Source organism: Prunus dulcis, chromosome 2 (assembly GCF_902201215.1).
Source record: "Prunus dulcis chromosome 2, ALMONDv2, whole genome shotgun sequence".
NCBI lineage: Eukaryota > Viridiplantae > Streptophyta > Magnoliopsida > Rosales > Rosaceae > Prunus > Prunus dulcis.
Genome location: NC_047651.1, coordinates 3,760,652 through 3,783,656, shown reverse-complemented (window position 1 = coordinate 3,783,656; position 23,005 = coordinate 3,760,652). Strand labels below are relative to the sequence as shown.

The following is a 23,005-nucleotide window of genomic DNA, read 5'->3' as shown; positions in this document are numbered from 1 at the left end:
CATAGCAATCCAACAAACTATTAAGTTGTGGAAAACTATGTGAAAATGAGACTCCCATCCCCACTAAGAGTTTCAACGGAAACTCTCGGATTTCAAGAGGGACATGAAATTTGCTAAAAATAGTGGAAGCTACCATCATGACTTAAAGACCCTAAGTCCTTGGTAGAAGATTAATCTAAACTAAATTTTTTTTACGTTGTTGCAGAATTTTCAAATGGCCTTTAAAAATCCAATCTCATCAATACTTAGCAATTACATCCTTGATGGCACGAATTATCTGGGCTAGCATTGCCAAATGAAACTTGTCCTTACAATAGATGAGATTGATTATGTATTGACACAAGCCCCACCACATATTCCTCTGGGCCCAATAGCCACTCAAAAACAAAGAACTCCTTATGAGAAGCATGTCAAGGATGATAGTAGAGGTAAATGTTACTTACTAGCATCCATGAACGATGAGCTACTTAAACAACATGAAAATATGGATGATTGTGCTTCCATATTGTTTCACCTCAAAAAATTATATGGTAAAGTTACTCGTAACTTTCATTACAATACAATATGTGAACTTGTCAATGCAAAGATGACAAGAGGGACTCCGGTTAATCAACATGGTCTCAAGATGATAGATAACTTTTTGCCAATCTTAAGCAATGATATTATCTTAAGACCATGCTGATTAACTGGAGCCACTCTTGTCATCTTTGTATTGACAAGTCCACATATTATATTGTAACACAAGCTACGAGTAACTTCATCATAAAATTTTTTGAGGTAAAGCAATATGAAAGTACAATCATCCATATCTTCATGTTGTTTATGTAGCTCATCGTTCATGGATGCGAGTAAGTAACTTTAACCTCTACTATCATCCTTAACATGCATCTCATAAGCAGTTCTTTATTTCTGAGTAGCTGTTGGGCCTGGAGGATTATGTGGTGGGCATCTGTTAACACATAATCAATTTCATCCATTGTAAGGACAAGTTTCACTTTATGAACCTAGGCCGGATAGTTCGTGCCATCGAGGATGTAATTGTTAAGTATCGATGAGATTGGGTTTTCAAAGTCCATTTGAAGATTATGCAACAACGTAAACAAAGTTTAGTTTAGATTAATCTTCTACCAAGGACTTAAGGTCATTAAGTCATAATGATAGCTCCCACTATTTTTGGTAAATTTCTTATCCTTCTTGAAATCCAAGAGTTTCCGTTGAAACTCTTAGTGGAGACGGGAGTCTCATTTTCACGTAGTTTTCCGCAGCCTAATAGTTTGTTTGATTGCTATGTTACTAATTAGATAATACTCTTATCCAATCACATCATTAATGTGAATACACATCACAATGGCCTTACAAAACTAGACCTCAACCTAACAGTTTGTTCTTTTCGTTCGTCTTAGTTAAGTTATTTACACAATGGTTGTGGGCATAGGGTTTCAAGTATGTCATCATCCTTACGATTTGTTGGCCATACTCGTTATCTATCGACACTACATCAAGTATGTTTAATAGGCTTCCCTTGGATGGTTACAAGTACTGGATGTTGCCTCACTGAGGTACAACAAAGTGTATATGTGCCACCCAATAAGAGACTACCACGGTGGAAGGTCACAAAATAGCATTCAAAGTGTCATTTCTCTTATCTATTTAATATTCCTTTTATGGTAGTTGAATTGGTCTCATTTTAATCCTATTAAAATTACCTATCTAATCTTATGGTTCCCGGTACAACATATTAGTAGCACATAATACTCCCACTAAATGTTTTAGAAATCATTTACTTGAGATAGTGGGAATACATGATACTACTAATTGATTAATTATTATCATTACTGAACATTCCAATTGCATTGGGGTTATAGGATGATTATGGACTTTCTTGGTGATCCAATACGAGCCAACTTATTGGATCATAGTCTTGGATGGTGATTCATTTTAATTACTCATGCATAAAAATAAATTAGACATGAAAGCCATTTCATTATTACATAACCAATCAAAATCGAATAAAAATCCAATAAGTGGCCAATCATATAGCTCAATTGTTTGGTCTAAGTCCATAACTATCCTTTAATTATACAAACCCTTTAAACAATTACACTGGCAATGTAAATACATGCTCTTGGAGTGCATACATATATGGGTTTAATTATAGTGGTAACCATATTCAAAATGAATTTACCAGGGAGTGAAAACATTTTATTACAATAACAAAATCAATTGTGGAAATCTTTTGGGCATAGTTCCACTTATCATATATTGCAAGTAAGTTCAAAATTAGTCAACAATTAATAATGGATCCAATGTTAATCCACTAGGGTGAGGGGTTAAAGCATACATTTATTTAATACAAAGTGGTGATCATGATTATTCCAACTAGGTAAATAATCATGAATGTGATTACGTAGGCCAACTACACTCACCAAAGTAATTATAATTAATTTTAGTGTGATGGATGAATAAGTGATAGGAATAAATTGATCAACTTTTGCGTTTTATATCATATCACCATTATCAACATCTAGATTTTGCACATTCATAAAAAATAATCTTATTAATTTTGTGTGATAAGTAAAGGTTTATTGACGGAAACAACGAACTTTCTATATTTCTGACAAATCACTTGTGGGAACCAAATTCTAGCCAAACCCTAGGTCAAATATTTCCTTCCATTTGGGGATTATTTGACCTAATTGGGAGTTACTCAATTTAATTAGGAGTTACTCAATTTAATTGGGAGTTACCTGATTTAATTGGGATTGATTTGATTCCTACCTTAATTAGGAATTAAATCAAATCCCTTTAATCCCTAATTAGAATAATTCCTTTTCATCTACGGAATTATTCTTCTGAAACCCTAGCCTCCGAGACCCCTATAAATAGATGACTATGCACAAGGGTTGAGGTACGTCTAAATTCCTATCTAAAACTCTGCAAAAATTATCCCTCACAAACCCTAGCCCTTACACTCTATCTCTCTCACACAAGGCTCCGACCACCACACATGGCTCCGGCCACCCGGTTCTCCCCACGAGAGCTTTGTACTCTTTTTAGCTATTGTTTATCTACGAATCAATCGAACTAACTTAGACATCGGAGGGCCATTGGCCAACACCCCCCGGGAGTGGTCCTTTTACTCCGATTTGTTTTGCAGGGAGAAAGAGAAGCGAAGAAGACGAAGGAATCTTAAGCAAATATTCTTGTGGGACGAAAATCACTCCCACAATCATCATCTTTATGACCTATCTTGGTGGAAAAATCCACTAGCACAATCATCAAAATTAGTTACCTAACTTATGGATCAAAAAGATCTCATTACAAGGACACCAACAACATACATATGAACTAATATGAATGTTCATGCTATTTCTAGAAAAATCCATATTCCATTTTAACCATCTCATAAAATCATGGGGTTTTGATGCAACGATGCTCTAAGTTCATACATACACATATGCGTACAAAGAGAGCGTCAATCATCAAAACATAAATCCGAAAATTTAAAATCCCAAGCAACCTCTTTCACCCAATTTGATTTTCATTTAATCCTATCAAAATAAATCAAGTATAACCATTATACTTTTAAATGAATTTACAACCCATATATGCATCTCTAAACCCTAGAAACATATCAAGTTCATTACCTATGGCTCTTATACCAATTTTTAGTTTTACACATTTCTAAGAAGTTCATTTGAATATTAAAGTGCATTTAATCAAATTAATCGCAACGGAAGTATATGGTGGTTGTTTAAATTCAAAAACCAAAATTCTTCCTAGTATCTTAAACCATGAACATTGATATGTTTCCATAAAAGTGAAAGTACAAGAGAAAAGGATAAGTTCTAATTACTTTTGAAGCTATAACATGAACCAAGTTGTATTTTGGTATTCTCTTGATGACTTTTCTTTGTTGATCTACTTTTTTATTTTTCTCGTTCTTGTGAGCCACAAAAGGATATGGCCCCTAAGTCTCCACACAATGGACAATGGTGGACCTATTAAGGTGTAAGAAGGTGCAGTTGCACCTCCCTTCACCAAAAAAACTATTGTAGGTACTTCAAATTGCATCGCTGCTCAACTGGTGGTGGTGCATTCCATGTGTACATATTACCTTATTTCCACTTTCAGCATTTAAGTAAATGTCTTTGTCGTTTTACTTTCATTTATTTTTATATTACTCTATTTACTTAAGTTTACAATGTAATTATATGAATGCATGAAGGGACCTAAGGTCAATCTAGGTATAAAAAAAACCTTAGATGTTCAATCCACAAAGAGGTTTTAGCCTTTCAAAATTGCACCTCCGCTAAAAAATTCCTCTGTTCGCCAGTGCCAATGGAACCTTGAGATGAGTGGTAAAAATCTTGGGAATTCAAGAATGCTAGTGCAAGATCCCCAAGACTTGATTTCAATCTAAACCTCTTGAAAGATGAAAGTGTTTCACTCTTGAAAACTCTCTTTTTTCTCTCACCTATTTGGTTGATGTTGGATTGTCTTTGTGTGTTAATGAGTTTGTTGAAACAATTTCCATACACAATTACTTATGCATTTTCGGCCAAACCCTTTGGGCTTCCAATTTTGGGCCTTATGACACTTAAATCATAGTATTTAGGTGTCTTAAGCCCTTGGGCTCGTTACCTAACCATTTGAGCTTCCCGTTAACTATTATCGAGGCATAAATACACTTTTACACATAGTAAATCATCTGCATCAAATCGATCAAATTTATTTCCACAATTTCAAATGTATTTCTCAAAGAAACCATTAAGGTGTGCAATCTATTATGTTCTAATTAGCAAGGTAGTGGGAAAATATTAGAACTCTTTCTAATCAACTGGAATTTAAACTTCTTTTTAATTCATCCTTTATATGGATCGATCACAATTAATCCTAGGACTTCCATGAGCCAAGAGTGATATCTAGCAATATAGGCTACCCAAGCTAATTAGAATAGTTGAAGAACCTATTCTGTTGGAATTGCAATGCAATACGGTCATTCCCTAATACAATGTTTCAAATCATATTATTAGGGTACGGATTGGTTATGTCAAACCCCTAATATGATTAACCTCATGTGATTCAATAGAACATGATTACGAACCACTTTCTAAATCATGCTCAGGTACTTCGACCGAAGATTCACTTAATTATATCTTAAAACATTCTTCTTCTTTATCAGAGATAGAGATTCCTTATTGTACATTTACATGCCCCCATAATGAATTAGGAGATCCCAATAACATATAAGGAAAATCTTTTACGACTTGCCTTTGCGAGCTATCAAAGATCAATAACGTATCATAAGACAGCCATGATGCCTCAGGTCTAAGGATTAATTTGCATTATTGCATCTATGAGTTCTCATTTGACATGTTGATAAAACTCCATACGAGAACTTCGGTTGATCGCATTCAGTGTACTTATTCACAAATGAGCACCCACATACTCGTATTAGTCTCATCTACACAAATGGTTTGAGACTAACCATCCTCCTAATTGAGCATACATAGTATGTGCTAATCTTAACGGTTTATCAATGCTCATTTGATAATCCTATGATTAGGAACATTTGAGAAACTATAGTTAGAGATTAAGGGCTTCCCAAATCTAATCTTCTTCAAATCACTTTATCTCTTATTTAGCATATTGTGGACATTTGTTTCTTTACACAAAGCAAATGATAACAAAATAAACTTGCCTTTTATTTATCATATACGAAATGTATTCTAAGGAGATTACATTAAATGTATTGGCTCTTAGGCCACATTTCTAGGGCAAGACATAAAATGTATTGGAATGTCCATGTATACCTCTTTTGTGAGTTCTCCACTCAAGAAAGCATTTTTTACATCAAACTATTGTAATGACCAATTCAAATTAGATGCAAGAGACAGTAAGACTCTAACGGTGTTTAACTTTGCTAATGGAGCAAAGGTCTCTTCATAGTCTATACCGTAGGTTTGTGTGTACCACTTTGTCACAAGCCTTGCCTTATATCATTCGATATATCCACCAACATTGTGATTTATAGTGAACATCCATCTACAACCAACGGTCCTTTTCCCTTGTGGTAAAGGTTCCATTGTCTATGTCTGATTCTTTTCGAGATCCTTCACCTCTTCCTTTATAGCTTGAACTCACTTAAGATCTTTCAATGCCTCAGTTATCTTGGTTGGGATATGGATATCAGACAACTGATGCACAAAAGCCTTGAGTGGTTCAGGTAGTCTCTGAGTGGATACATGATTGGCAATTGGATACTTCGATATTTTGCCAATCTCTGAGGAATAACGATTTGGTAGTTTTCCACGGTTTCCCCTGAAAGATAATTTATATCCAACATAATTATCAACCAAATTTGTAGGTGTAGTATGAGCATTTACTTCAAGGATATTCTCAAAAAAATGATTAATAGGTACTGCTGGCGGTTCTGGATCGTCTTCAAGAGCGAGACCCAAATATGAAATATCTCCATTGGTGGAAAGCGATAGATCGTCAGGGTCTAGACGATCAATCATTTTCTAGCTGAGAGGAGTATAATCTTTAGGACTCCGAAGAGATCGATTTTCGGGGTGGGAACGATCGATCATTTCTAGGCAGAAACAAATTCCTCCATCTTCCAGGTTGAATTAATTTTGCTCTTCACCTTATCCCCCTAAAGCGTAGAATTGGATGTTGGGTCATGGAAGAACATCTCAGCTTCCAAAATGGTCACATCCAAAGTGACATAGGTACGCTGTGTAGTTGGGTGATAACATCAATAGCCTTTCTGATAAGTGGAATATCCTACAAAAACACAACGAAGCGCACAAAGATCAAATTTGCTGCGATGATTTATGTGGAGATGAACGAAGGCCACGCATTGAAAGATTCAGGTGTGAGCACCAAAACATAGGGCAATGGCCCAGGTTGTGCAAGCAATTGTAAGGGAGTTTTAAAGTTCAAGACATTGGAAAACATGCGGTTGATTAGGTGAACTGCAGTGACAATAACACCCAGTGATTGAGAGGAACATGAGCACCAATTAGAAATACTCAGGCTATTTCAAGAAGATGTCGATTCTTTCATTCAGTAACACTATTTTGTTATGGTATCTGAGGACAAGTCGTCTCATGGATAATTTCATGTTGTTGTGGTATTTGAAAGTTATGATTGACAAATTATCCATTATTGTCGGAGCGAAGAATCTGTATTTGAGCATTGAAGTGAGTTTTCATCTGTTTGTGAAGAATTGAGACCGTGAAAACACTTCTTTTTTATTCTTCATGAAATAAAATCATGTCATCCGGGTACAATCATCTACGAACGTGACAAACCATAGAATGCCAAAAGGAGTAGTGATATGTGAAGGTCTCCAGACATTAGAGTGAATTAACATAAACGGAGTAGTACACTTGCTCGTACTCAATGGATAGGGCACACGGTGACTCTTGGGCAAAATACAAGTGTCACATTTGAAGTCGGAGTCTTTGAAACCTGAGAATAAATCTGGTTCATATAACTAAAGGATGGATGTCCCAAACGACGGTGCCACAACCACATTTGCCTTTGTTTGCTATTAGAGGAATGCGTCACACTGTTAACCATGCATGTGTTGAAGAAATCTACATAATATAGCCCTCATCTTTTCATCTTTTAGTACCATGACCAATAATCTCCTTAGTGTGAATATCCTGAAGCAAACAGAAAGTCTGATAGATTAGTACACAATAATTCAATTGTTCAGTAACCCGACCAACTGACATCAACTTATTAGATAGAGATTGAACAAGTAAAGTGTTAGGAAATGATATAGAGAATGAGAGAGCAACCGTGCTAGCCCATATAACAAGATAAGTAACTCCATTGGCATTAGCAATACTAGTTCATCTGGTCATTAGGACCAAATGTCATATGATCGATTGAGTCGGAGTCAATGATCCATCTCGTGGAATCACTCGTATTTGAAGTATGGAATACATAACCAAAACCACTCCTTGCATGTTTATGTCGTCTTCGATCTTTAAGTTCATCCCACCAATTGGGGTAGCCATTCAATTTGAAACAAGTCTCACGAGTGTGTCTCGGATCGCCACAATATGTGCAATCTTTTCCATTTGTCTGGGGCACTATGCAAGAAGTCATAATATGTGCATTGAAAAATTCATATGGTATAGTCTGGGTTGATATCTGGGTCTGGATCTGAGTCAAGATCGGGGTCGGGATTTGAGTCTGGGTCGGGATCTGAGTCTTGGTTAGTATCTGGGTCTAAATTCTTCAAGGTTCTTGGTTGGGGGTCTAATTCTGGATCTTCAAAAATTAGGTCATCTGGGTCTTCAATTCTTCTAGTTTCTTGGTATGGGTGGTAAAGGAATCAGTGGTGCTACCTCCATGGGGATGATCACATCGTGATCCCCCATGGAAGCATCGGCGTGTGTTTGGCTAAGGTTTAGCAACAATCCCAAGATTGCCGCTTTATACCATGCTAAAATATGAGAAACTATGAAAGAATATTATTTGGGGGAATTTTTTGTATATTTTTCTCCTTATAAGAGGTCATATTTACAGTACAATAAAACCTTGAAGGTGAAGGATAGTAATAACTCATAATTCTATTTACGATAGGAAATCCGAAATCAAAGGGAAATCAATTACAATTAATATGGAAATCCTTGGTGTGCAAGGAAAGTCATAAGTCACGCCAACATAAACGATATTGGAAGAACGGAATATTGAACCTAAGACTTCAAATGCATGGGTAAATACTCTTAACCTCTTAAGCTATAAACCCTTTGCATTTAAAAAACGAATTTGATACACAAACAAAGCAACATTTTTAAAAGTTTGATCATTAGTAAAAAAACACATTTTCTTTAAAATCAATTAAATGTTTGACCATATTGTTGGTCCTCCTAGAAAGCAACCTGTAAAGATTTTATTCCCATAAATTGCCCACCGCTCGCCCACTCCTTCTACTTTTACAAAAAATAACAATTAATAGGTCGATCATCATGGTCAACAAAGTGACTATGTTGATGACGAAGATGGACTAATGCTGAGATTCCTCTTAGTGCATTGTATTTGTACACTTTTGAATTATTCTTATATTTGATAAGATTTTTAGCATCCATTTTCCGTCTTTTTAGTTTCTTTGGGCATAAACTTTTCTTTGGCTTCATTTCACACGTGAACTGCTTTTTTTGTCAACGAGATAAACTCTTCTCTGGGGTCATTTAAGAAGCTAGAAGACGCTTCTCACCAAAGTGCTATGCAAAAGTGATTTTAAAATGCTTGTTTCTGTCATGAACATGATGCAGTTGCAATATTTAAACGTTTTTACATAATTTAGTCCATGAAAATACGAATTAATTAGACCAGAATTGAAGTTGAAATATATTAATTCAATCTATAAGTTTCACCAACCTTGACAGCTTATAAATTTATGTTAATGAAAACCTCTGTCCTGAAGTCAATGCATATAAATCATGAACATGAGGGGGAAAAAAAGCCTATCCTCAATGACATCAACTTCATGCATGACCCTAATTTGAAGTGCAGCCCACTTTCCCTTGAAGAATTTCTTTAAATGTTTTTGGGTCTTCAATGATAGGCCCCCTTATTACAATACTACAATTTACTTAAAAACACCAAACCCATCTCAAGGTAATATCTATATGGATATTCTCCGATATAAATATTTTATATTAAGAATTGGTTATATATTTTTAGAGATTTTCTATTTAAACCTCACACTTCTCTTAGTTCACTTGATGTTCTAAGTTCACCCCAACTTTTAGTTTAAATTTTCACAATTTCTAAGAAAACCTCACTATCTTCTCAAACTACCCTTAAATACACCCCAAGCTGAAAAAATAAGAAATAAAAGAGATTTCCTATTTAAACCCCACAATTTTCTTTGTTTACCCCAATACTTAAATTATTAAACAATATTTGTAGTATACATGAGATTTTGTTGTTTTCACAAGTTTTTATCATGTGATTAAATCATATGAAAAATTGTAGTTTGTTATGGAGGTCTAAGCAGAGAAATATATATAAATCAAATACTGTCGAAGGGAGTACCAAAAAAAAAAATCAAATAGCAATTGAAAAACCTACTGAAAAATTTATCTCCATCCTAGATGCCCCAACTTATAAACAGATAAAGGTAATGTTGGGGCAATATCTTGATGAGCGTCAACAAATCCCAGCCATGGGTATTAACAGCTTCCCATGCCAAGTTCTTCGGGATTGGAATCCAAGCCTTCTGGGCAGCAGACCTTAGAAGCCTAATAGTGGTTACATTGGCATCCCAGAAGGACAAACGCTTGTAAGGCAAATTGTGCTTCTTGCATAGGTCATTCTAAAACTTAATATGAAGAGTTGTGAGATGTGTGCGGTGTGTGTATAGATGATGCATTAGGTAGGGTTAAGTATTAAGTTGGATGGCCTTTTTTTGTCTTTTTACACTAATAAAACTTACAGCTTAATGATTTAAGTATTGGGGTGAACAAAGAGAAGTGCAAAGTTTAAATAGAAAATCTTTATTTTTAAGGAAGATTCACTATTATACCCAATAAATGGGCCCAAATAATAATAAATAAATAAATCCTAATTTTAGAAACACACCAAAAACCTATTTACAACATAACAAAGAAACTTTGAAATTCCTATAAATTACAAAATTGCCATCGATTATTAAAACAAGTCCAACCCCAAAATATCTTTTTTTTTTTTAAAACCCAAAACACTCTATAGGGTATCAAAGTAATTTAATAATGAAAATTAAATTCAATAGTGTCGGCTGTCATTTTTTGAGTTTTTTTTTTGTTTTTGTTTTTTTGTTTATAGAAATTAAATGGCATATGGTTTATCTATATCACTATTGCTAAAAATGGGTATATAACTAAATATCTCAATCTCGGTCGTTGGATTGCAAATCTGTTGCATATTAAATCTACCAGTACATCTAATGAATGCAATCCAACGCCCGAAATTATAAATATGTAACCAATTCTTAACTTATTGATATAAATATCTATACATTGATCTCAAATCCCCTAAGAACTCAGAATATATTGAGAGTATCCTACATAGAAGATGAAAACCTTCCAATAGTGCTTAAAAGATACTTAGGCATTTCTCACTTATCACTTTGTTTTGGATTGAATATTCACATTTTAATATGCAGAAGTGGAGAGGGGAATTCTAATCTAGGACTTCAAACATAGAGTAAATACTTTTAACTACTTGAACCATACAAGCCCCTTGTTAATTTCTTTTTAATGCGCATGAGAATCCTCAATTAGCGCCGGTCATAACAATTAGAATCATCAAAAGAAATTCTTCATTGATGATCTTGCTTGTTTGCTTGCTTCCAAAATTACGATAGAATTTGGTTGAAAATTCAAGTTTCCAACATATAAAACTCGAGGCCCATTTCTTCTCTCTCTCCCTTATCACAATCTTGAAATTTGTTGTAAAAAGAAAAATGGATTGGCAAACCCATTAGAGCCTGGTGAATAAGAATTCTGAGACCAAAAATGAATGCAAAAGCATTTCCTATGTAACTTTAAGCTCGTAAAACAACGATATCTACATGATCATCATCTAATCTAAACAGAACCCAATTCACGACGATTGATTTAGCAAACAATCAAACCTTTTATCTCTGAAAACGCTAGCAATGCTTCCACTCCCGCCATCAATCACCTTCAGCAGCGCCACCGCCTTGCTCTTCCCCTTGGCCCCACCATTCTCCGCCACGTCAGCAACCCCATCGACCACCCCCATCCCCTCCTCTCTCACCTCCCTCACTGCCCTCTCGCTGCAGCACCTCGCCAGATTCAGCAGCGCCGATACCGCGTTCTCCCTGCTCCTCAGGCTCGTCCCCGTCGACGGATCCAGCAGGTCCGCTAGAACCCTAACCCCTGAAACCCTCCGGAACTCATCCTCGCTCTCCTCGCACCCCGCCACCTGCGCGATCACGGCCGTCGAGTCCTCCACGATCCCCACGCGCCCGTCCTTCACCACCAGCGTGAAAAGCGCGGGAACCGCCCCGAGCTCCACCAACGCGCCGCGGTTGAGCGCGTAGAGGGAGATCCCGAAGAGCGCCTTCAGCGCGTCCTTCACCGACCGCGGAGGTGAGTTGAGGCTCTTGACGATGTCGATGAGAGAGTAGGCGATGTCGCGCTTGGCGCCGATGATGGGGCGGTAGTCGTCAACGACGAGGAGGCTGTGGAGGGTGGCGGCGGAGGACTGGACGGCGAAGGCGGAGGAGGAGGGGGAGGCGTGGTGGCGGAGGACGTGGGAGATCGCGTCAAGGAGGCCGCGCGTGGAGATGAGGGAGTGGCGGCAGGAGATGGAGAGGTTAAGGAGGGTCGCAGCAGCGTCGTCTTGGAGGGAAGGGGAAGAGTCGAAGAGGGTTTCGGAGAGGTAGGGGATGGCTCCGGCTTCGGCTACGAGGGGGCGGCTGTCGGGGTCGAGCTTGGTGATGAGCCGAAGCTCTTTCAAGGCATCGGAGCGGGTTTGGGACGAGACTGAGCTGAGCTTGGAGACCAAGGAGCGAGACGTTCGGAGCTTCACTTCCATTTGTTGTACGTCTGGATTTGTTGGGAATTTGGGAATTTTGGGTTGGAATAGGGAAGGGATAAGAAGAAGATTTGAGTTGATTGATGTTAATAGCTATCAAGTTGAAGAAAATGGATGGGGAAGGTGGCGGTGGGTTTGTTGAGTTTGAAAACGAAATGGCAGCTGAAAAATTAGCATATCGCATGTCCAACTTGTATTTATACACTTTCGAGACCAAAAAATAAAAACTTGTATTTATATACTTCTCTCCCGCAAATACAATAAAATATTTCCAACAATTTTTAATTTTTCAACAAGTAAGGAAATTACAAAGATATGTCCGTACAATCAGAATGAAATAAAATTAAGAAATGCTAGCTACTAGCTAGCTTCCCCTCATGACTTCTCCTTTTTGTCTTTATTTTGTGTCATGTATATTTTAATCACACATAAATTTATATATTTAATATATTTAAAAATTCTTTATTCTATTTACAAACAATATTTTAGTATTTTACATTGAATATATAGATTTTTTTAGACACAAAGATTTCATTAATATCAGGAAATCAATATAAAGTAATTGACCGTCAATAGTTGCATCGTTAAAACCTTCTCGTGAAAAACACATAGAATAAAACTCCAAGGTAGCAAAAAATACCGTACAAATTGCAGACTAATAGAAGAGTCAAAATTAAATGCACAAATAAGGACAATCATCTCTACGACAATCTATCAGCCAAGGAGGGCCATAATCCAACCAAAATGAAAGCCCCCATTACCGAAGACTAAATCATGCAATGTGATCCGCAGCTCCATTAATTGTATGGGGAACATAAAGAAAAGTACATGAGTGAGAAACAAGAGACGTCGAACCTTTTCCACAAGGACCCTTTTTGTTTCACACCAATATATAAATTTATGTGTAAGTGAAATACACGTGACCAAAAATGAATGAAGAATGCAAGATGGAAGATAGCGATCACTCCTCAAGGAAATTACAAAACTACATACAAAGGTTGTTGACATTTATGTCCTCGATTAGTTAAAGTATCAGTTATTGTATTTGTTTTTAAGAAATATGACATTATTGTTTTTGTTTCTTTGAAAATACAATGTATAGAAATTTGAGAGAATTAATGTAATAAATGCCAGATTCATTAATAATTTGGTTTAACACGGAACTTGAATTTAATTTAAATTAAAAACAACTGAATACTTAAAATTTAATTTGTTTCAATTAAAAAATAATATTTTTTTTATTATTCTCGACAAATAATGTAATGATATGTATAAAAGTTATTTTACGTATCATTGCATTATTGATTTAGAAATAACAAAAAATGTTATTCCCATTATAAAAATATCTCTCCTAATAGACGTGTCTACCAGCAAACAATCTAACCACTAAAGAAGTGTTGAACTCTGTGATAGGAGGAATATTAAGTGTTTACATAGTGGGGAAATGTATACAAATTTTCAAAAGATGATGACCTAATATATAAATTTAATGATAGTGCGGAATCGGGAATGGGAATGGCTGGTTTCAATCCGCACTCAGCCGTAAAAGATCCGGGGACAGCCGGCCAATTGAGCAGATTGCTGTTGGTTTGGTTTGGTAGATATGAAACATACGATTGGAATCGAATGGCTATAAATGAATCCTGAAAATACGTGTAGGTTTAGGAGAAATAATTTATTTTATTTAATGGTGATGATGACAAGGCAACCACCTTGTAGAAATGTAGGCTGGCGCTTTAAGGAATAAAACATTGTGTTGTGTTGTCTCTCAAGGATAAGATGAGGAGTATATGTTTATTGTTTGGAGGGGATTCGGTCAAACGAAGGGGGGTGAGTGTTACGTCAGTGTTTGCTGTTTATAGATACTCTCTGAAATATTCCTCATCAGGGTATGCAGTTGGGATCACCGCGTAACCTGTACGTTACGCCGGACTACTTTATTTACAAGTGTTCTCACGGCGGGCTACTTTTGCACACTGCTCTTACTATTTTGATGTGATCATATGATAGTAACAATCATGAGTAATATAAAATTTTTTCGCGTGGTAGTCTATGATAGTAAAACTAAGAGTTACAGTTGATGCATTCCCTACCTCCTTCTCCTCTCTTCCTTTCTCTTTTTCTCTTATCCACTCTCCTCTCGTTGCATCCCTTCAGGCTGGGCATGTCTTTTGAGTAGTTCAAGGCCAAAAATTAAAATGAGGCTCTTAATTTGCCTTTGTATGTAATCATAATTTAACAAGAAAAAAAAAATTACACATGTATTTTCTTTGAAATGTCATATGGTTGACAACTAGAAGTGTCAAATGGAACGGGTCGGCCCAGTACATCACGCGCTCAGTCTTTTTAAATGAGGCACGGCACGGCACGAGTACGAATATTAATGGGCCGTGTTCGGCACGATACGAAAACTTGGGCCAGGCAAGGATCAAAAAATGAGGTCTAATGAACTAGGCCGGTCCATGACCCGACATGAGCTGGGCTTGGCTTGAGCCCACTTCAAGCACGGCACGAGTCCAAGCCCGCCACGAGTCCAAGCCCGCTTCAAGCAAATGTAATAATTTGACATATAATGTCATTGTTTATATGGTTTTTTTTATTATTTATATAATCATAAACATATCAACTTCAAATTAATTAAACAATATTGGACTTGATATTTAATCAGTACATATGACATATGCACTTCTTTTATAATCAAAGCAAGACATTTCTTCACATATAAAATAATAAGTTGTTTAAAGATGAAAATTTGAAGTGGACTTTGTGGAGTTGGATACTTTTTGCCCTCCGCCATTTTCATATTGTTTGGATGTTTGATTGATTAATGTTTTCAAATAGTTCATCATTTCTTGCATTTAATTATATTTTTAATGTTTATAATTTGAATTATCTAGTGGGAAAAAAAAATTAAGTGAAAAAAATTCAAATTAAATGAGTTGATTCTTGGGCCCAAGTATGGCACGAGCACGAGCATGGGCACAAGCCTGACCCAGCCCGGCCCGTTTCAATGTGGACATGAGCTTTGGGCCTGGCCGGGATCAATGATTTTACTAAATGGGCTAGCACGGCACGACCCGACCCGATAAATTAAATGGACTGGCCCTACACGGCACGAAAACGTTAAAAGCACGAGTTTAAATGAAACAGGTCGGCGGGTTTATTGTATGTTTTCCTTCAATTAAGGTAATATGCAAAATTTTGAAGGTTGGATACTAATTTGATATATATTTGCAAATAAATCTAAATAGGTATCAATGAGAAATAGCTCATTTCCTATAAATTTTCCTTATTATATATGTATTTGGATGGAGGTTGTTACTTCAACCACCTCTACGTTTGGAAGTGTTTTTAAGGAGCCGAAATCACCAAACGCGGGACAGCGACTTATATAAGAAATGGGACGACGGGGGCCCTAATCTATTGGGTAATGAAATGGGCTGACGTTGTTAGAAGTTGAGTTGAGGTTTCAGCCTTCCAGGAGTGAAGTAGCAAAACAAGACGACACAATGCATCTGGGCCGGAGCTGGAGAGAAACATGCTTTGTTTGTACCATGGAATTTGTGGCCTAAAATTTCAGAAAACAAATTATTAACATGTATACTGTTGTTTTACAAATTGTCTTCTTTTTTGAAACAACATCCATCTCCTTTAAATCATTCTTTACAAACTTAGGGCCTGTTTGGCATTGCTGTGCTGTTAAAATAATTTGCAGTTAGAGTTGCTGTAAGAGAAATCAGCTTTGAGAGAAAGCAGTTTGGCGTTTGGTAAACTTTTTGTTAAAAGTGTTGTTGGTACTGATTCCTCGTATAATCAGAAAATGATTGCCGCATAATCAGAAAATGATTGCCGCATAATCATTAAACACAGCGCCTCTTCAAAACCGATTCCTACATAATCAGAAAATGAAAACACTTCATTAGCTGCTTTTCCTTATAGCTTTCTCTTACGGCAATTTTTAACAATAAGTGATTTTTTCATAGTTTACTAAACGGGCTGGGCTTCTCAATTTTTTTTAAAAATCACTTATCACCTCAAATAAGTAATGCCAAACTGGCACTTAATATAACGGTACAACCATGTTAAATCTATAGTGTTATATCATCTCCTACGCACTCTATTAGTTTATAGCATTGACCTATGCTAGCCTAGATCCCTAGGTGGAAACCCTATTGGAAACTCCAACGGGCTAAAGCTTTGCGTAATATCTAATGTATCAACTTACCTAGCTAAGGAGATTACTCATTGTTAAGCCTGTAAAATGAGTCAGCTCGGACTAACTTGTCTTTGAGAGTGGTTAGTCAACGCCCTACTTAATTACAGACTTTTTCCAACCTAAGGAATAGGTCAGCTCTAACCAACTTGTCTCTGAGAGTGGTTAGTCAACGCCCTACTTAATTACGGGCTTTTTCCAACCTAAGGAATGCATCAGCTAGAACCAACTTGTCTCTAAGAGTGGTTAGTCAACGCCTTACTTAATTATGGGTTTTTTGACCTGCCCTATCTATACATATAGCAATTGAAACATGTAAAATGTAGAGTGATGCAAAAACAATTAAGTCCTTTGTAGTCAGCTTAAGTGAGAGTATATATATGTAGTGAAATGAGTCCTGAATCGGATTAGATATGTTAATGATTGGACTCCTTTTCCATGTAAGATTTTTATATCAAAAAAAGTGAAGCAAAATAGTTTCCTTATAAGCAAATCTGAACTATTTAATCAAAAGCTCAAACAACAGAAAAATTATTACTGAAATTTATTGAAATCAAAACCCTTGGATACAGGGTTCTTGCAAGCCTTTTGCAAAATAACCCGTGACATTGTACGACCGCCTATCTAACAAATCTCAATCACAAATGAGAAAGGACACAAAGCTACAGATCCCTTTCTCGTGATATATGTCGGTACAAAGCTACAAATCACTTGAAATCTGGACTTCTGCTACAGATCACTTTTAGAGAAGACCTTCACAGTCAGTCAGCAATTAATTTAAAACTCTGACATATAGGCCAAAATACCCCAACAAAGCCACAACCCCAATCCAAAGTTAAAACAACAAAATAGTACAGGTACTAAGCTAACCCTAGTTTACCAAACATGGTCATGGGACTTGGGAACCAAACAAAAGATTCAAGTGCAGCGCTCACGGGCCACCCCAAGCCTTGAATTGGGCACATCAATGAGCACCCTGTGGTTCTGCTGCTGCATATTGGCAATCACATTGAGCACAGAGTTCACGTTGTCTGGTGCCGCTGCCATGGCTAGACATGTGATGCTCCCAGCTGTGCTGTGGATTACAATGTTGTCTTCAGGCAGTGTCACGTTCATGCCTGAGAACATGAACGTTATGGTAGGTACAACAAAGGGCACGGAATAGCAGGTGTCGAACCCGCCTAGGGTTTGAAATGGGTATTTACCGACCCGCCTGCGGAACTCGTTTCGTACTGCTACGTAGGCCGGTTCCACTAGCCGGGTGAATACGGTGCCTGATTAGAGAGAAAAAAGAAACTTTAGTTTAAAAAGTTTGTATTACAAAAGTGAGATAAATGCTTTAGCACTCGACTATAAAGAAAAAATCATGTTCACATAGGGATCTCGAAATTTGGGTCTATACTATTATAACTAATCAGTGGCAAATGCATGATTAAGTCACAAGCTTTTTGACTTAAAAGTGTTTCTAATCATGTATGGCCACTTTAAAAAGTTAAACATGTCTAACTTATAACATTAAAATACATTAACTAGGCCAATCAAATTTTCACAAAAATGAAACCAACCGAGAGACACGGCATAACAATAGGACAATTATAATTTGAGCAAGGGAAGTTTTGTCTCTAGGGTTAAAACCAAATCCAAGTCCAAGAGGGGTCCTGTAGACATGTGGGCTAGTCACATGATCACAGAAAATGTACATTTAAATATCAACTCCGTGACTAGACCACATTCTCAGCAATGGTCCAAAATAGCATTCATGACCAAAATTCTTATAAGAACAAAATTTAAAGTGTTACCTGAATCAATGATGGTCCCTGCACCGGTTGTGGGATTGAAAGCCAAGGCAGCAGGAGGGATATCCACAATTCTCCTACCAACCCTAATTGCATTTAAGTTCACATAGTAGAGTGATGATCTTCTAGGGTTCTTGAGCAGTGGGGTGTACTTGATCCTCTTGGGTTGCCCAACGGGTCCAAGCCTCAATGACCCAGAAAAGTTTAGGGACTTGAAGCTAGGTAGGCAGTATGAGAATGTAGATTGGTAGAGGTTTTGGGTCTGAGATAGAAGGGATAATGGGCCCCGGCCCAGGCCCAGAAGACCCTGCGGCGGCACGGAGCTGCCAGTGGTCTTCTGGAGGCAACCAAAGGTGTACCCGGGGATGGCGTCGGTGGCTAGGGTGAAGGTTTCTTGTGAGAGGTTTGCGGCTAGGGTGGAGCTGCCGTAGCTGGTGTTGAAGCTGCAGGTGCTCCCTAAGCAGGTGGGGTTGGGTACCTGAAGAGTTCACATGCATGTTAGTGTATCATTTTGCCCCATTTTGATAAAGTAGACATATTATTAACCCATTAAAATAGATTTATAAAAGAGGATCTACTTTAAGAGATCTGATTCATTATTAAACCGTGTGATAGATCTAGTTTCTCTGAAGCATAATTAAAATAGATACTAGATATGCTTAGCTGAACTATACCTAAAAAGGAAAACTTGACACATATTTAAGATGTTACTTTGTCTAGCTATCACTATAAGTCGCATATTGAAATAAATTGTCACTTGATGAACGGTCCATATTTACATTTTAATTGTTAAACATAACATGTCAAAGTGTCTACTTACAGTTTAAAGAGAAGGTTCTTTAATTTAAAGTAATTAGAAAATAACAAAATATGATTTACCTGCTTGCACTGAGCAGTTTGGCAACCGAGGGTCTTGTAGGTTGTGGATTTGGCAGAATTAAAGACATTGAAGCCGCAGCCAACGCAGCCGTTACATGGGACCCAAGCAGCATCATTGCTAGTATCGACAGCCAAGAGCAAGGTCTGAGGTGGGGTGCCAATCTTGGCCCTCACAATGTACGTAGGGCTCTGAATTATCTGCCTGCCGGAGGCAATCGGAACAACCGATTTCCTGGCCACGAGGCTGGACAAGAACTGGAGCCTGGCCTGGTCCTTGGCCTGCATTTGGAGCACACTCTCCTCCCATGACATTGGCTTGGTGGGTCTGAAAGGAGAGCATGGGCTGTAGACATGGAAGACTTGGAGGTTAGAGCCCTGGTCTTTGGCCTCACTACACTGGGGATTGTTGCTGAGGCCTTGGGCTAAGGAGAAGAAGAGGAGGCATAGTGAGAAGGCAACAAAGGATAGGGTTGCCATGGCTGTGAGAGTAGAAGTGTGTGATGATTTAGTGTGTAGGAGAGAGTATATATATATATAGTTTGGCACAGTTCTTTTGTGGGTTTTCCTTTTTCTATTTCATTTTAAAATTTTATTTTATAGGAAAGGATATTTTTTCCTTCGAAAAGGAGAGAGAGAGAGAGAGAGAGAGAGAGAGAGAGAGAGAGTTTTGAGTTGCTAGAATGGAGGAAAGGGGAGATAAGTCATGGTATGTCTAGCGGATGGCATACATATTGTAATGTAGAATGGGTTAGTGGAGTAGTTTGGTAGAACAGACTGTACTCCATTTTCTTTTGTAGCCTGGCCCTCCTCTTATGTCTTTGTTCTGATATTCAAATCTTTTACTCTGCTCTTACTTCTCCCTGCTCTAATTTTATCCCATTTGGTTAGAGAGACTGAGAGAATTATATCTTATATATGTGTGGTTAAATTTTGAGGAATTTGTGTGATGTTCAAGGAAGTGCTTAGATACTAATCACACCCAACCCATTCAGAAAATCCTACAGATATTGGTAAAACAATAATGAAAGTGGCAATTGTTCCCAAACAAGTATAAGGACCATTTTGGATGATTGCACTACCAAAAAAAGGCCAAAAGTCACGGATATCATTTCAATGCCACGGCACCAAAACAGTGACCCTTTCCTACTACTCTAATAGCCACAAATTTACATTAGTGTTTACAAAAGATTGCTCACGAACCACCCAGCTTGAGATATAAAAAAAAAGTACACGAGCTGAAGAACTCTTAAGAATATAGTAACAAAGAGTCTTCGATGTCTAAGTCGGTATTTTATAACGATTGATCGGACAAATACAAGTGTAAATTGCTGAGTCGACACAAAGCCTGCCTACCGGAGTTGTCCTACCTCTGCTTATATAGAAACCCTTCCTCATGCTATTTGACACTCACGGTTAATAATGTATCTTGATGCTATCTTTTCCAATGCCAACGACCGTACTATACATTGCATAATTATTTATTTCACTTTTGTGGCATGGCCACAACCCCATTGGATTTTGGTGCACGCCACAAAGAGTCACTTTCATTATGTCTAGTCTAGTGTGATGAGCTGAATTCTGACCCCAACGTGCTTTGGAGCCCGAAATATAGCTTTATATAGTAAGTAATAAAAACACTACACATTTATAGGTGATATTTCGATACGGTGTGCACTAGCAGAAGAATTTAATTGTAATGAGGATAATAATATTATTATATTATTCTATGTCGATAATGCTATACAACATAATGCATATCATAACGTTATTAATCGGGAAAGTCTTTCTCATGCACTAAGGGGGTTAATTATTATAATTTGAATTACTACAATTGGTAGGGAAGGATGGTAAGTTTTAGGTGTAGTGGAGGGTTGACTAATACACTCTCATGAGCGTCATGTCTTTGTTAAACACAACTTAGAGATATGGATAATTAGTTGTACTCGTCTACTTTACATTGTTGGAAGAAATCAAATGTTCAAATCCGAAGATATCATCGAGTTGATGCTTACAAACTAAATGGTTTTGATCATGAGCTACAAAATGGAGTGGGTCACAAAAACAAAAACACACCGACAGAATACTAAATCAATTGCTTTGTCATTTGATGAAAAATGTTTTCTTAATATATTATTATGTCTTCGGTCACGTGTTGTCTCTTAAAATAACATCACACGAGATCTGAAGATTTGAAGAATGAGCACGCAAATCTGGATGTCCTCTGGCACACACAAGATGTGCTTCTTCAACATGACAAATATTATTTTTGAGTACTTTCTTGAATTGAAACACAAATATCACAAACAAAAATACTTTCCTCCTTTCCTTATAAGTAAGAACTTCTATATTTATGTAAAATATCAGTATATATATGTATAAGTTTTTTTTATTTTAATGTTTTCGATTAATTATTTTTATACATATGTGTAATTTACAGAAATGAAGAGTATCTAGAATGAGACTATAACAAGGTATTTTCTGACCCAAAAAATAAAAAAATAAAAAACTAGGTATCTGGACGATCGGGGTCACAACCACGTGTATATATAGTATTGGTGCAGATCAGAGGGTCCTTTCCAATAATACTAGTATTTTTTTTTTTTTTTTTTTTTTTTTTTTTTTTTTTTTTTTTTTTTTTTTTTTTTTTTTGATGTCCTTTCCTATTGAAAGGGGCGATAGCAGATTAAACTCACACACACAACACAATACTAGTATTATTATATTAACTAGTGTGGCAAAGCTTCCACTAGGAACATGCTGTGGAATCTAAAGGAATCTACCCCATCCCCCAGTAAGCGTGATTAAATACTAGTTTACTGTAATGCCCAAGTTGCTAAGCCAGATTAAGATCTGTCAGCTTTACGCTATGTAAAATTCCATGATGTTGACAAAGGGTAAAATAATGTGTAGGGCCATATTATTTTAATTCAAATCTAGATTTTCTAAGTAACCCACTTTATATTGGCAAATGTATATGCCTGTTAGCATGGGATGCCAATTTTTCTATTGGACTGTATATCATTGAGTTTAAGGTCTAATGGCACAGACTTAGAACGATAATTTACACTTGCATACATATAGTTAATTGACTAGTTTTTCGTCTAGTGATATAATAAATTCGGATATTTTCATACTTGTGAGTGTTTAAACATAAAAAATATTTGAGTTTAAAAGCTCGTTCCATGCTTTTTTATTGACGTTTAGAATCACTTTTTATAAAGAATATGACGTGAAATAACGAGAAGATCCTCAAAAGTGAGTCAAGAACACTTGACTTTATGTAACGGTATCTTAGATCGAATTGTTAGGAATATGAGAGTGAATGATAGATTCCTCAGTTCTATATAATTTACAGGAAAAATAGCCGTTTATCCTAGTTTCCCATTATAGTATTTTTTATTTCTGTCAGAATTTTCCCATTCTATAATGGGAAAGGTGAAAAGCAAGAAAGCTTTATGGCATGTTTGGGTGACGGGAGTTTCTGTCACATTGCTGATTTCCTTTTTTCGCCCCCCATTCACATTAAATTCTCAGACTTGCC

General features: G+C 36.8%; 2 protein-coding genes across 2 annotated transcripts; both read right to left on the bottom strand.

The window, feature by feature from the left end:
* Positions 1 to 11,458: 11,458 nt before the first annotated feature.
* On the bottom strand, positions 11,459 to 12,767 carry LOC117617103 (U-box domain-containing protein 11). Its single transcript, XM_034346360.1, has one exon. It carries the CDS (start codon positions 12,574 to 12,576, stop codon positions 11,617 to 11,619), a length of 960 nt encoding a protein of 319 aa, XP_034202251.1. The 5' UTR covers positions 12,577 to 12,767; the 3' UTR covers positions 11,459 to 11,616.
* Positions 12,768 to 17,307: 4,540 nt separating this feature from the next.
* On the bottom strand, positions 17,308 to 20,159 carry LOC117617757 (aspartyl protease AED3-like). The gene is made up of 3 exons (XM_034347281.1): positions 19,465 to 20,159; positions 18,589 to 19,063; positions 17,308 to 18,063 (listed from the first exon to the last, which is right to left on the bottom strand). The coding sequence occupies exons 1-3, from the start codon at positions 19,939 to 19,941 to the stop codon at positions 17,708 to 17,710; spliced, it is 1,308 nt and encodes a 435-aa protein (XP_034203172.1). The 5' UTR covers positions 19,942 to 20,159; the 3' UTR covers positions 17,308 to 17,707.
* Positions 20,160 to 23,005: the final 2,846 nt, after the last annotated feature.